This window comes from Polyodon spathula, chromosome 2 (assembly GCF_017654505.1).
Source record: "Polyodon spathula isolate WHYD16114869_AA chromosome 2, ASM1765450v1, whole genome shotgun sequence".
Classification (NCBI taxonomy): domain Eukaryota; kingdom Metazoa; phylum Chordata; class Actinopteri; order Acipenseriformes; family Polyodontidae; genus Polyodon; species Polyodon spathula.
In genome coordinates this window covers 20,870,377-20,885,739 of record NC_054535.1, presented here as the reverse complement: position 1 = coordinate 20,885,739, position 15,363 = coordinate 20,870,377, and the positions used below count along the sequence as shown (strand labels likewise).

At 40.4% G+C, this 15,363-nt stretch overlaps 1 protein-coding gene across 6 annotated transcripts in view; it reads right to left on the bottom strand.

Annotated features, from left to right (window-relative positions):
• loxl3b (lysyl oxidase-like 3b) overlaps positions 1-12,318 on the bottom strand; it is a 46,617-nt gene extending 34,299 nt beyond the window's left edge. For 4 of the 6 annotated variants that reach the window (XM_041278476.1, XM_041278483.1, XM_041278459.1 and 1 more), the window contains exons 1-3: positions 12,055-12,317; positions 5,681-6,011; positions 4,757-4,920 (exon numbers count right to left, since the gene is read on the bottom strand). In XM_041278476.1, coding sequence (XP_041134410.1) covers positions 4,757-4,920; positions 5,681-6,005 — 489 coding nt within the window. In that variant the 5' untranslated portion in view covers positions 6,006-6,011; positions 12,055-12,317. Of the gene's footprint in view, positions 1-4,756; positions 4,921-5,680; positions 6,012-12,054 lie in introns of all 6 variants that reach the window. The other 2 variants (XM_041278451.1, XM_041278491.1) reach the window with 2 other exon arrangements.
• Positions 12,319-15,363: the final 3,045 nt, after the last annotated feature.

Below are 15,363 nucleotides of genomic sequence, written 5' to 3'. Positions count from 1 at the left end.
GGAGCTTCCACTAGGGGCAAAGGCACCAGTGGGGCTCGTGGAACGGCTCTAGGGCTGGCCTTTTGACATTCCCCACAACGCTCACAAAACCGCTTTACATCGCCATCCAGCCCCAGCCAGAAGAACCGTGACACAAGCCTTGCTTTAGTTTTATCCCTTCCCAAATGACGAGACAGGGGAATAGCGTGAGCCAGCTGCAACAAATCCTCCTTAAAGGGCTGAGGAATGAGCAACTGATGACACACTTCACCGGTTTGGGGTAATTTATCAACACGGTACAGCAGGTCTCGATCAATTTCAAAGTGGGGGTATGTGGTGGCACGTCTGGGCTCGACCACCCGACCATTAACCACCGCTGCTTGGTCAAAGAGCCTGCCCAGCACGTCGTCACGCCCTTGCTCGAGTCGGAAGTCACGGGAGCGAGCTAAGAAATCAGCTCCCATGGCTTCCAACTCGGGGTCAGGTCGGTCCCGAGCAGAGGCAGCCGAGCCAGACCCCTGTGCTGGCTCCGCAACCTCCCCCCCGGACTCTTCACCAACCGCCCCCACCTGAAACTTCTCCGACTCCCTCCATTGCCAGCCCTCATTCTTAGCGATCCGGCGCTCCCGTTTAGTTTTATGGGGTTTAAATTTATGGCAAAACCATTCTGGATCGCGAAAGGGAAAAATCTCTCCAATTACTTCCTCTTTCTTCGCCAATAAAGAGGACGGGGCTGTCAGGGCAGCCAACCAATCTTTAAACTGCTCACAGTCCCGTCCCAGAACTACTGGTACCGGCAATCGAAGACATAATCCTACCTGCACCTGCGTCACCTGCCGGCCAATAGTCATACACGCATTGATCTTGGGATAGGAGCGGACATCCCCATGAATACATTTAATATGCACCCGTCCCAATATACGTTTATGCCCCGGTGAGATTAGGCTCTCCTGTACTAGAGACTGGCCACACCCTGAATCCAGGAGAGCCTGGGTTTTTGTACCATCCACTGTCACAGGAATAACAAAACCCTTGTGCTGAAGTGACTGAGGTAACTGAACTTGCCTACCTGGTCGGCTGAGGTCACACTCCATCATGGGACAGTCCCGGGCGAGGTGGCCCGCCTCCCTGCACGTCCAACACCTCGGTGGGCTGGTTTCTCTCCCCGAAGTATTGGAAAGAGGGGGAAACACTGGAGCCATAAAAGGGGCTCGCCGATAAGGCGTCCGCGCAAGACCCCGGTCCGACACTGCAGCAGCCCGTGGGTATCCCCACCCTGCCCCAGTTCCCGGGCCGGGAGCTCCTGCCGACACCCCTCGACCAAATCCTGGACTACCCCTTCCCCCCAGTCCCTTCGCCCTCTCCGGGGCCGGTTGAGGGGACGATCCAGGAGCCGGCAGTTTCATAGGTGTTGGCTCCGCTGCCTGGTACTGCTTGGCTAGTTCGACCGCCCGATCCAGAGTATCTGGTGCCTGTTGCTGGACCCATAGCCGTGGACCCGGGGCCAGACACTCCAGAAATCGCTCCACCACAATCAGCTCCACCAACCTAGCTTTGGTGACCGTGTCCGGGTTCAGCCAGCCCATGGCGTAATCGCTTAGCCGGTGGGCAATAGCTCAGAAACTGCTCCTCCCGGAATCTCTTACGGTAGCCCTCCAGGGTGGCCCCCACACGATTCTGGATGACTGCCTTTAGCAGGGGGTAATCCAGCATGTGCTCCGGGGACAGCGTCCTCGCAGCTGCTTCAGCCTCCCCGGTGAGTTGGGGTAACAAACAGCTAGCCCACTGGGCTTGGGGCCACCCGGCCGAGATCGCCATGGCCTCGAACACCTCCAAGTAGGCGTCAGGTCGATCCTCGGCCGTCATCTTGGTGGGTCTCTGTAGGGAGTGGTCTGGAGCTGCGGGTCTGGCCGCCCCCTGCACTGCCGCAGTGAGCGTCTGTCGCAGGAGGTCCATCATTGCGGCAAACTGAGTAGCATCCATCGCTAGTATGCTCCTTCTGTAGCTGCACAGCTTGGGGCAGTACCAGTGAATCTCACTTCTCACACCACGTGTGGAAGGGTGGTGGGTAATTCACTGACACAGGAGACGTACAGGTGAATTTGGCAACACCGCACAGGTGCCCAGTTTTATTTCAGGGTGCTATTTTCTCTTTAATCCCACAGATGGCACTGTGGGACCGTGGTCTGATTTACCAGCGATGGTAAACAGAACCACGGGCATACCAAGCGATGTTACACAATACTGGCGCCCTTGCAGGTGCTTCAAAACAATAATTCAAAACAGAAGACACAAAGAAACAGGGAAAATAAAACAGTAACGCAACTACAAAGAAAAGGTGCTGCACTTTGCAGCGATATCCCGGTCGCCGCTGCCCGTGCGACCCTGATCACCGTCCTACTCTGCCGGCTAACTAGCTTGCTCTGATATACTACTCAGGGGTCTGCCCAAGGGTTCCCCGCCCTCAATGTGTGTGAACCTCTGTTTCTTTCTCTCCCACTGGTTCTCGGTCGTGGACCAGCGCTTCCGCACTCTCGGCGCGTTTAACAGGGCAGACCTGAGGAAACAGCAGAGCGTTATTTTATAGGACCAACAATCTCCCAAGACTCGCCTCTCAGCCATTCAGAGAGGGGGAAAGTCCACATGCCCACTTTCCCACCTCCCCGTGTCACTGCCATGACTCACAGGCGGTTGTTGGGCGACTGCCGTCCTCTTCCTGCAGCCCGTGAACACGCCAGCAGAGTCAGCACAGATATCTCCCTGCTACAGCCAGATATTCAAGATTTGTAATAAATACCTTTATATCTTGGTCTGTGTCTATGTACAGCGCATCTCTAAATATTTCAGGTGTGCCCCTAACCCGAACATACTATAGGATGGAATGATCTACTTACTGAGCATTTTTACATTACCTCGTGGAAGAATCTAAAGAGCACTGACTTTGCAACAGTTAGATGTTGTCAGTGTTGCATTAAATGTGCTCATTGCCGCAGTATTCGCACTTGTCCCCATGCATAAAAGTTACATTAAAATCACACAAATACTAAACGTCATATCCTGTCCAAGGTACCACTGGCAAAATACATTTTCTGTGTAGGTGGGTAATTTGATGACAAAACAAAAAGGTAAGAAAGAAAAATAAATCATTATTTGTACTAATGCCAACATGGGTTCAACTCCCACCCTGCCACCACTGTATTGGCTGAAATGGATCGAGTAAAGTGCTATCATTTGTTAATACTGCACTAAATTAATTGTTCACAATGGTGTGGACTTGTAGCTTAGAGATATTTACATGCTGACTTTCCTGTACAATGTCTTAAGCTTCATGTAGTAAGTTTACGCAGACTGTATCTCAAAAACCCAACTAGGACACAGAAGTCATATTGTTGATGCAAAATGTAAATGTTCCTTATGGGCAAGTTAATAGAGCTAATGTGGTAGTTAATTAGAAACAAATGTCTGAAATCTCCAGCATTGCTCTTTACTTCATCAAGCAATTCATGCCAGATGTTCATCAGCAAGTTACTATGACCACATTTTGTTATGAACAAGTAGTGCCTCCACTGTCCAAAGGAGGTGCTGTGTGAACTAAGCCGGTACATCAAGGACTGTATAGTGTTTTATGAAGCTATGTCTCTGCTTGACGTGCCTATATCAAATACATTATTTGCTTTGCGAAAATGGATGGTATATTTATTATTTAAGTGAAATTAAAAGGTATTCTATAAAGCAAAATTCATGTTTTCCTCCTTAGTGTAAAACTTACATATGTTTAGCAGGTGATCCATTGGCACTTTTTGATTGTAATCCAATATTTCTCTTGTGCAGTCTTTCACATCATTATGGTAAGAAAGTTCACTTATTATTAATAAAATAGTATTTTATTACTAGATATTTGGCAAAAATTTATATTTAGTCAAGAATGTTTTAATTATTAATCAGAAGTTTGCAATTATGTTGCCAACCAAAACCAGCAGGTACACGTGTACAGCACAAATTATTTTGTGTGTAAAGCTATCCACATCACAGGTTTATTTTTCCATTCTCTAATATATTTTGAATGTAAGATGCCTAAAGCAGGTTTTAAGTATGGTTGTTACAAGCCACTTCAGGCTGACATTATAACTTTCAAAACTCAAAACCAACTCTCAGTCACACCTCAGCCAGTATCCTTTGTAAAATAACATTATCAACTCACTAGATGAGGCAAAACATGTTTTGATTATAATTGTGGGGGTTCTTAATTCCCCTTTCATTCTTAAAATATGTCTCTTCCTAAAATGTTACATGTATTACAAAACTAGGTTAACCCGGTCGTTCACCTAGCATAAGAACCCTAGTGGCAGGTGAGTTATTCTGTCGCGGTTTAAATGCTGCTCGCACCAAGTTGCCAGCATTGGTTGGGGACCCACATGGAGTACTTCACTGGCCTTTGCAGTCCTGAAGGGTTGGGTAAAACATTCTCTGTATTAGGAACACTTTCCGAGTGTGCTTCAGTGGACCCTAATTGTGAGGCCTGCAACATGTCCAAATGGAGACTCACAGGCTGGACCTAGCCTCCAGAGTTCAGTAGCTTGGTAACATCAACTGCTTAGGTTCAGAGAGTGAAAAGGTGATTGGCTGGTCAACAGGCGTAACACCTTCAATCTGACAGATTATTAATGCTTTTACTAATCAATCAGACCTTTTTCTGCCCTTCAATCAATATATTCCTGGCTGGTTTAAACCAAAACTGACATGGATGAAAACACAACTGTGCGAACCAGAAGCTTACCTCAATAACATTGGACTCCACGAATCCTGGAAGCCTCTCATCCTTGCAGACAACCCCGGCGTCTTCGTCATGAGTACAGTCACTGTTCCCCCAACCTTGAGACTTACAGTCTGTGATGCTTTTCTCACTGCCCCTGCACTGAACATTATCCAGCCAGATCTTCCCTAAGAAATGACAAGCAACATCATCTGCATCACACACCAGGGCCACGACATACATTTGAAACAGTTTGACTATATTTAGGTGATGAAACACATGCATGCAATATTTTGTTAAAATAAGGTGTAGACCCACATGCAGTAAGGTACAGTATTTAGGAAAGCCTTCATCTTACAATCCCATGTTTAAAATATTGGCTCTATAAGATCTTCTACTTAAAAAAAAAATTGCACAAAATTGAAACACAATTTTAAAAAAAGTAGATTTTCTGAACTAAAACTGATCTGGAATATGTCCATCATAACCTTTTACGGCTGCAATCAAACTCATGTGAAACCTGGTGGCAGCTGTAACTAACTTTTCAGGCTTGCTCTCTGAAAAGTAGAATGCAGTGTAGTGAGTTTAATTGTGGAAGTCCATAGTATAATATGTGAAGGAATTTTCAAGACTGGTAAATTATGTTGAGAACATCTCAGTTAAAAAAGTTCTGGAATTTAAATTAAAAATTAGAACAAAATTTTACAAGGCAAAACAGGATAAAGTTTTAAGAACAAATACAAACTACAAAGCAGATTTAGACTTTTGAAACTTGTAAAAGAGATACATTTACTCTCTTAACCAGGTTTTGAGGATACCCATCAAATGAATTATATTTTAACGTAAAACTAAAAATGATTTCAGAATACTGCAACTTTAGGGCTAAATGCAGAATGATACAATGTTCACGACCACTAGTTTCAGTGCTGTTCCCTCTCTCTATCTCACCTGTTCCTTTGCCATACTTGGCACTGTGTGTCCAGCCCGTGGCAGAGATGAAGCCCAGATGCCGGCACAGAACGTGTGCATTCTCCAATGAGAAGTCGTCATCACAGAAGGTGCCCCACTCCTCATTGTAGAAGACCTCGATGCGCCCCTCATTGTGCTTTCGGGGGTACCCAGCCAGTCGGAACTTGAGCTTGTTCTTCTGCTGCGGGGAAGGAGAAGTTGTCTGCTGGGATAAGCTCTGGGGCAGCCAGAGGCTGAGGAGCATCACCAGTACCCCCCACTGGCTGGACAGCAATCCGGTCTTCATTGCTGACTCACAGCCCATCTACAACTGGAACACAAGCATGTGGCACGTTCAGTGTTTTAGGTCTAAATTGGGATGATAGTTCTCATTTCTTTGGATAGTTTCACATACTCCAATTAGCACCAATCTTGGACTAACTAATGTTACCTTGGGCAAGTTAATCCAGTGCTAATTGGAGTCTATGAAAAAATAAAGTATTAAGTATAAATATAAACTTAAAGATACATTTCCCCTAGTATTGACTGAAATGCATTAGGTTGCTTTCTGCAACACCAGTAATTTCTAGATACAATTATGGGGAAAACTACAGGGAACTTTAACTTAAGGTGTTTAATGCAACTGGTCCCCAATTTTCATAATTTATACTCTATTGTAAATTTAGAGGACAGCTGCAGAGCAGGCTTTGTAAATTACACAACTGTTTAACAATCATACAGGAACATGTTTTGTTTTTTGTTGTTTTGGGTTTTTTTTTTTAACAATACAATATTTACATAGTTTTTCTTTTCAATTGTTTTTTGTTTGCTGGACACAAAAATTAATTACTTTAAAAGAAAAACATCAGCTTTTGTGTTCAAATGAGTTCAGAAATGAAAAGTAGAAAATGTACCAGCACTCATGCTTGGCATGTTGCAGCTGCACTGTCCACTCAAAAGTTTACTGTAGTGCAATTGTCACCCAGTTTACTTTTTGCATGGTGTGATCATTGCTTGAAACTAATCCACCTATTTTCCAAGGTATTCTGATAATCTTAAAAATTCCCAGGTCTGTGTCTTTATAATAACAATATATTTTATTTCTTAAAAAGTCTAGAGAGAAGCATCAAAGTTCTGCCCAGCCAGAGGGGACATGGTTAAGCATGCAGTCGTGAATGTCTTCAAGTGACCTTCAGCTCACACAGATGATCTTCTCAGGAGAGGTTTCTGCTTGACTCATTTTCTTCCAAGCTGCCCAATCTTCAGTGAGTTACAAGGAGCAGACTTCAGGGCTTTTTTACACCATTGTGGGATGGTTCAGTTCACTTCCATCCACCTCCTAACTGATACTGCTACCAATGTGTTTTATAACAACTGTAAAATGTCTGAAATAATCTCAAATTTCTACTGTTGTTTTGATTTGGACTCCAATTTCCTTGTGAACGATTTTAGTCAAGAAATGCCAGTTACCGATTTGCCTGCATCTGACTTACCCAAATAGCCTGTAGCCCCTTCATTAACACTGGTAACGGTAGGAAACGACAGTGGGGCTGCAAACTAACAAACCTAGCACAAGGTTCTATCTAAAAAGACAGTTGCAAAGAGGCCATAAACAGGGTTTACATTTAATCCGCGTCAAGGCCTAATCTGTTGACAATGAAAGTAAAGAACCGTCAGGTAAAATAATCCCTGAATTAATTGATTTAGTATAAAACATGTACACATTTTATTGTTATTTATTTGAAAAATATACTTGTGGTATAAACAGAATACTGAATGATCATTCATGGTATACATCTTGTATTCCTCTTAGGAGGATGTCATTACATAAACTCGTGGGTTAAGATAGAAAATCCTCCTACCACGAACAATCATTCAGCATCCTCTATGTGTCCAAAGTTTGTATCTGGAATGGATAGATTCTATGGCTTCCAAAGGTGTTGTAGCCACTCTGTGTATTCTCCAGAATGTATCTGATATGTTCTATTCTGTACCAAAAAAAAAAAAAAAAAACCCAAAACAGTGCCTTGATTTTGTACTGTTTTGAAAAATGAAATAAATTAAAGTTTAAAAAACCTGTTATAGGGTGAAGGCAAATGTCTACAACACTGTACAAAGAGACTGGCTTCTCAGCAGCAGTGGTTATAGAACTTTTAACCTCATCTTAGCAACAATTGGCAGAATTGCTAACAGCAGTGCATAACACAACACCGTTACAAACACAAATACTTTTTTATTGTCGGAATATGTTGTATTTGTATATTTTAGTTTGGTATGCTACAACTTGCATGGGGAAAAAAAGCACACACTTTTGATAATTACTGTTACACAAAGTTAACGACCACCCTCCTCCACTTAAATCCATAACTGAAAGCTGTGTTAAATAAGAACTCAACAGCATTTTTTGCTCAATAACCTTACTGTTTCTCCCCATGTGTTGGTAATTAAGATGACTTAACACAATATAACTACAGTCAAACACCAATACACATGTAAAAATAAAACAAATCAAGAATAGACACTGCTACAGGCAACGCTGCAGAGAGGGCTAAATAAAGATATTCTGAGAGGGGAAAAAAAATGAAAGCAGGTCTGCTTCGTACAAGGCTCTGACTGTTGTTCTGTTAAAGGTGCATTTCACCCAGTCAATGAGCTGTGAAAGCACCGGGTATGTGAGCAGACATTGTCCAGGTCAAACATTCCACACACAGTTAGCCAAACTCACAGCACTTTCATTGATTTCCCTAAATCTGGCTTCAGGAATGCCCCTTGAGGTGAAAAAACCTCCGAACAGACACCTTCTCAGAAGGAAAAAAGGACATATACATCAGCACTGATGAAGGCATTGGCAGAAATGCTCATCTAACTTGACTGAGACTTTGAATGCATGGAAAACTACACGTTGCAAGCATTATTCAAATAAGCAAGCAGACTGCTGTGCTTCCCGTATTGACAGTCTGCATAATTACTGAGACTGGACTGTTCCCCTTTGTGTGTAGTGTTGCTCCATACTGGAAGGTTGGACTTCATTTCCTGCATTAATATATATTTATTTTGCTTTAATTTTGTTATTTTGAGTACATCCACTGCTTCCAGATGGCCAAGAACATTAACACAATTTTTAACAAGCTAGCAAAAAGCCAATCTATAGGGCATTATGAAAAGCAATCAAAAGGTTTATTTTGACTTTGAACTGAAAATTAAAGAATACCTACAGTACGTGTTCATATAAATATTGGGGGGTTCCATGTGTGCTACTGTGTAGTTAGGGAAAAAGGGCATCTGGGCCCAGTTAACCTCACCTTGCTACAGTGACCCCTAACTGGTCAGATGCCTCAAGAGTGCTTCAAGGTTCAGGAGCTTGGTTTCATCCATTTGGTCAGTGAAAAAGAGAGGATTACCATGACAGCAAAAACGGAAGTCACATTTCAAATTGGTTCGAAAAATTGGTGTAAAACTGAACAATAAATAAATATCAATTAGGTTCAGTTTAACAGAGCCTAAACTTTTGAACACGGATGAAAAGAGCATGGATTTCCACAAGTGAATTTCAGCCCAGCCAGAGGGGACTTGTGGTTTAGCCTGTAATGGAGAAGGTCTTCAAGTGACCTTTAGCTCACACAGATGATCTTCTCAGGAGTAGGTGTAATGGCATGATGTCAGAGAACTTCACAGCTTGCTTTTATAAGTGCTGCTCACAGAAAGCAGCAGGATGTTTTTAGGAAGACATTAGCCAATTTGAGATTGCCAGAAAATCAAAGCTTAGAAAACAAGGAAGCATATTGAAATTCTATCATGGTGGCCCAAAGTCCTGACTTTAATCCAACTGAGACCAGGATCACCCAAAGGAGAAGGTGCCAGACAAGGACTTGAGAAGCAAGGATTGCATGCCAACCTACGCAAATGTAGCAATTAGAAAGTTTCTACTCACCCATAATGGTAAGCAATTTGAAACAACCGGACAACAGTATAATATACTAGTTTACTATTCTGTTTCATATACAATTACAATTGGGCCTTGGTAAGACTGAGTTTGACTCTCCTGCCCTATAGTGTGTAGAAGTCCACTCCTATCACTTACCTCGCTGCACAGAGTCTATAAACCGCTAGCAAGTTCAAGATTCTGCGTGGTTGGCAGGGATGTACAATTAACAGCCCCCAAATTCTAATACGCTCAAATACTTCTGCAAAACAAAGTGACCTACATGTTTAAAATGAATAATAAGACAACACTAAAGTCAATGAGCTGAAGTGTTTCAGCATATTCCTCTTTCTAGTCACAGCTGGGATTTTGCCAACACACTGAATTGATTTCCTCTCTTGGCACTGGGTGTCACAGACAGTGGAATTTCAGACACACATTCCTGGTTGCTAACGGAATATTAGCAACCGAATGAGAGACAGAATGAACTGCATTTTGACATCTGCAAATCGGCTGACAGGAGATGGCATGCAGAAAAATGCAAAAAGATATTATAAAATAACATGCCTCTTGTTAATTTTGTCTGCATTAAACATGCAAATTACATCCGTCCTTCTTTCTTTCTCTTTCCTTATACAATTTGACTAAATAGAATATTTTATTATCACCTACATTGAGAGAACAGTAATTGCTACAAAAGTTATTGAATCAGCAGTCATGCCAAGGTCAAATCAAACTAACACTTTAATTTCAAGACCTGGTTGTGTCTGCTGCAGAACCAACTTGCATTTTAAAATTGATGTTCAATAGATGGAACTGACGTTTATGAACAGAGAGGCGCTTTGGCTAACACTACATTATATCATCATCTTATCGTGGCCAAAAAAATTAAATAATAGTATATGTATGCGCAGCCCCACGTTTATAACTGGTGATCGTGTATTCTATCACTAGTGCTTAGGTTTCCATGGCAATTCCCTATGAGAGCAGTTATGGTTGCCAATTATATCTTTACTGTTTTAAATCTGATTGTGACTCAGGAACCATTTATAATAAAAGCATGGGCCACTTCCAGGGTGAACTTACAGAACCTAGCTTTGTTCTGCAGGGTTATTGCTAGAACAATGTTTATTTTGAGTGATTGGCCTAGTAGACTGGAGATCTAGACAGCAGTTCAATTTCCTGACAGATTTTTAAATTTAAGTTTTTTTTTTTTTTTTAAACTTACAGGTAATTTATTACATCTGTCCATATTTTAAATTTACAAGTGTTTGCTTTTGAACACATTCTAGCCCTACTATAAGTAATCTCGATATACTTGAACTGGCCTTTTCAAAAACAAAAATGTTAAACTCTACCCCCTCAAATCAATTCAGCATGGAACAGGTGTTGTTCCCCCATAACTTTAAACAGTTGAGTTGTCCTACTATAGAATTCCAGGCAGTAATGTAGAATGTAGTTTATAGTGCCATGTGGTAAACAACTGGAATTGACCTCTGCCCTCTTTGTTTTCTCAAGAGGTTAGGCATCTGAGGTCATGAACTTTTGTTAGTGTTTTTAATTAGCAGGGTCCCTGGCAATGTAACACTAACCTCTTCACAACCTACTGTTCTTTCAGCAGCCAGTAGTAGACACATCAAAGGCTGTTTGCTAAAATCCTGTGACTGTCACTTTCTATTAGGCCCTGTGCATTGTCATCACTGTGATTCTACAATAAAGTGTGCTAATTTTACAGAGTGTCTTGACAGCACTGATTCATTGAAGTCTCAAACATGCACAAACCTTGCTGCTTTTGAAGCAGTATATGCTAAAGCATACCTGCATTGCACTATTAGTTATTGCAAGTGATTTATATATTTTTTTTAATACACATCAACTATCCACCCGCACACAGTTGGCAGTCTACAGGTGCTGGAATTTGTTTTTAAAATAATCTCGTTAGCTAATCGGGGGGAAAAAAACGCTATTTAATTTTCCACATACTAAACACTACAAAAAAAAAAAAAACTGCCTTTGCGTAACAGGCAAAATACATACAGCTGATATTCTTAGTACCGCGCTAGCTTAATTTTTGGCAAGTTATGTGCAATGTTATAGAAGACTGGCTGTTTGGCTGAACGTTTCAGGATTCCATCAGCTCTAGTTTAGCTGAAGAAAAAGCTTAGCTTTTTCTGCTAAAAATCTCTATGAATTTAAAACAGTGAATCAAAATATATATTTTAATGGTGAATGGTACATTAGTAATATACATTAATAATAGCGAAAGCTGAAGAGTAAAAACAAAAGAAAACATCTGTACGCAGATATTGTGCGGCTGTAAACTACTTATTGAACGTCATACCCAGGTTTACAAAACCTAAAATACAAGCCGGAGCCATTTTATATAATCTCAAAACAGCTATTCATTCTCTATGCCGTGTACATTAAATGAAACGTGTTACCAGGCACTCACCTTATCTTATTGAAGTTTTCTGTCCTCGTCTGGAAAGACTTGGCTTTCCCCAGCACATCTGAATCTGCAGACAGTGCTTAAACCCCAGGCACAAATGATTTTTCAATGTAAAATTTCAGGGGTAAAAGATGCAGTTAGCTGCACCAGTTTGAGTTTGTGCAATGCTATTTAAGGGAAGACTATCGGTTAAAAAGAAAGCACATTTATGTTCTCCTCCCTTTTGCCAACTCAGCTGATCGCCTCTGCTGAGTATTTCGATTTTTGGAGTCTCCTGTGGTTTGACTCGTGAATCTGTGCACGATTCATAAATGGGGCAGGATTTGCAGAAACACTACCCCCTTCATCACTTAGTCGACATTTTGCATAAGGAAAACTCATTTATATGGCATGTTTCCTCTGTGTAGTTGATAAGTTTCAAATATAATATGCACTACGGAATTTGGCCGCTGCCAAACAATTTAAACAAGATCAGAATAGTGCAAGTTCTATCTACAATGTGTATAGATTCCTCTTAAATGACTTGTATACTCATATATAAAAAAAATATGTTTTTTTTTAAAAATTAGAATATACATTACGTACAAAAATACCATCGTTTCCAATGGTACTCCCGTTCCTTCTATATATTATAGGGAATTGGTGTTTATTTGAAAGTATTATATAATTATAAGATATCAAGGTATAGCACGACTATTACTTATATATCCTGGTAATATATATACGTTATCTTTTTTAAATTTTTTGGGGGGGGGGGGGGGGGGGCGAATTGTTATCAAGCATTATATATATATATACATTATATATATATATATATATAGGGAATATATTATATATATATATATAATATATAATACATTATATATATCACCAAATATTATTACCGCAACACTTTGTGGATAGTGGTTTTACAAAACATTTGGGATAAGTGAAATGTGATTTAATCTCATGATTTTTACTACCTATGTATGTGCAAGCATAGTCAATACATGTTCAGGTCTCACTTCAAAATAATTCTTAGTTAAATCTGCTCAGTGGTGGCTGCCGATGGTGACCCTTCATCCTATTAACAATGACATGTGGTGTTTACATGTGGCATGCCTGTGATGGTCCAAAATCACTAGCATCTAGAATATTTAACACAGAACAACAAGGCAGAGAGAGGTATTCTTAATTAAGTAGAGCTGTTTTGGCCACCTGTGAGATGTTTCTTTGTGATAACTCTTAATTACCATGACACGATTAAGTAATTACCTGTAAACAAACAGGACCTTCAAGATGCTCTGCTTTCTGGTGATTTTCTTTAACGTAATTGTTCAGCGCTGCATTAACAAAATAATACATGGCAAATAGAGAAATCTCTGTCCATTGGTTGCCCTTTCTTTTGCAAAGGCCACACCTCATCAGGACATTTTAACATAAGCGTTATGTAACCTAATGTATAAACTTTATTGGCTTTTAAAATCTGAATGCTTTTTCTTTCTTGCTATCAACTATTCTCACACTCCCCCTGCAGTTGATTTGTTGCATATCACATTAATTTAAAATCCAATGTTAATTGAAAATCATTAATGAATTGAGTAAACGCTAATTTTAGCATGCACTTCCTGTGGTTTGTCTTTCATTAATCTCTTTAAATTTGTTTTTACTACTGGATAGATAACTTGCTGTAGAGCAGTGATCTTCAATTAAACCACTTATATAAAACCTAGACTATAGCTAGCTGCATAACAAGCATTAATAAAACAAGAAAGTCCACAGTCATATAACCTTAATATGGTAGCAGTACATGAAAGGGTTATTTCTTTTACTTCAATTATAAAACAACTACCTAAAATAGTCTTGAGCAGTGGCCACAATAAGGCAGCCCTCTTAGATCGTTGGTCAAAGCGAAGGGTGCCATTAGATCAGGGGTGCCAAATTCCAGTCCTCGAGGGCCGCAGGGTCTTCTGGTTTTCATTCCAACTTAAACTATCAATTAACATAATTGATCTAATTATTTGTTCAATTTGACTTTAGATTTTTCAAGGTCTTTTACAGTTGTTGTTTTTAAAAATGCACTTGATTTAAGGTACATTACCTATGAAACATTTTGAGGCCTGAAGAGAAGAGTTAAATGTGTCCAGTTAATCAAATAATTAGATCAAGTAATTGAGAGCTCGGGTGGAACGAAAGCCAGAAGACACTGCGGCTCTCCAGGAACTGAATTTGACACCCCTGCATTAGACTTTGCCAAAGGAGTTTCAATAACACTGAACATATGAAGTCACTGTCTGTAATGGTTTAAGAGATGGCGTGCTGGCAGCTGAAAAAGTGTCAGTGACTTTAGTGCAACCAAAGCTCCCCTTAAAAGGATGCATCATTTTCATTTTTAAAATGTTTTCAACACCTTAGCTAAAGGTTGAAATAAAGTGTAATTCCTTTGTTGATAACAACAATTTGCTGATGTATTATATGAAGAATACGCTATATATACCTTAACACTGCCATGATTAAATGATAGAAAAGAAAAAAAAAAACTTTTAATTTGAAATATTTCATTCCAAGAAAAAAAAAAATAGGGAAAAAAAAAGCAACCAACATCTATATGCATTGTGGCAGGGCAGAAGTGGGAGTTGAGAGGAGTTGTTGCGAGTGTATGTACTGTGTTTAATGAAGACTAAGCGGTAGTGTTCTTTTTCAGTTGTTCCGCGTCTCCAGGGGTCGCGATCCCACTTCCATCAGTGTGAAACGGTAGCATCCCTGGCAAGGCTGGTTACCGGCAAGAGACAGACACAAAGCTAGGCATTGGCCTTCACTAAAACAGTCCATAAACACAGTACATACACTCACAATTGGTAATCAAATATTCAGTTAAGACCCAGCTACATTCCAATCATGTATTCAGCAGGGACGTTATTAACCCCATTCCTGCCAAACAAATAAAAAAAACACCATTTACACTAGCAGGGCTTGCTGGTGTGAAGAATCCATAAAGAATAATTTGCACCAAGCCATAGCTATGTTCCTTTTTCAATAGAATCCTTTTAGATTTTTAGGCACTTACTGCTTTTATTCAATGTAAACCTTCAATGGTGATAGATTGGGGAATAAATAGGATCAGATATGTGAACCACAACGATTTGTTCGAATGGTGATCATTGTGAACATGTAGCCAAACACAGTGTTGTATTGTAAGCATGCAAGCTGAATGCTACAGAAGACAGGATTGTGTTTTCTAGAACCATTTTCACAAATTGTTTTATATAATGAGAAAAAAACAACAAAAAAAATCATATGCTTATAATTTTAATTTTGATTTCCAAATTAACT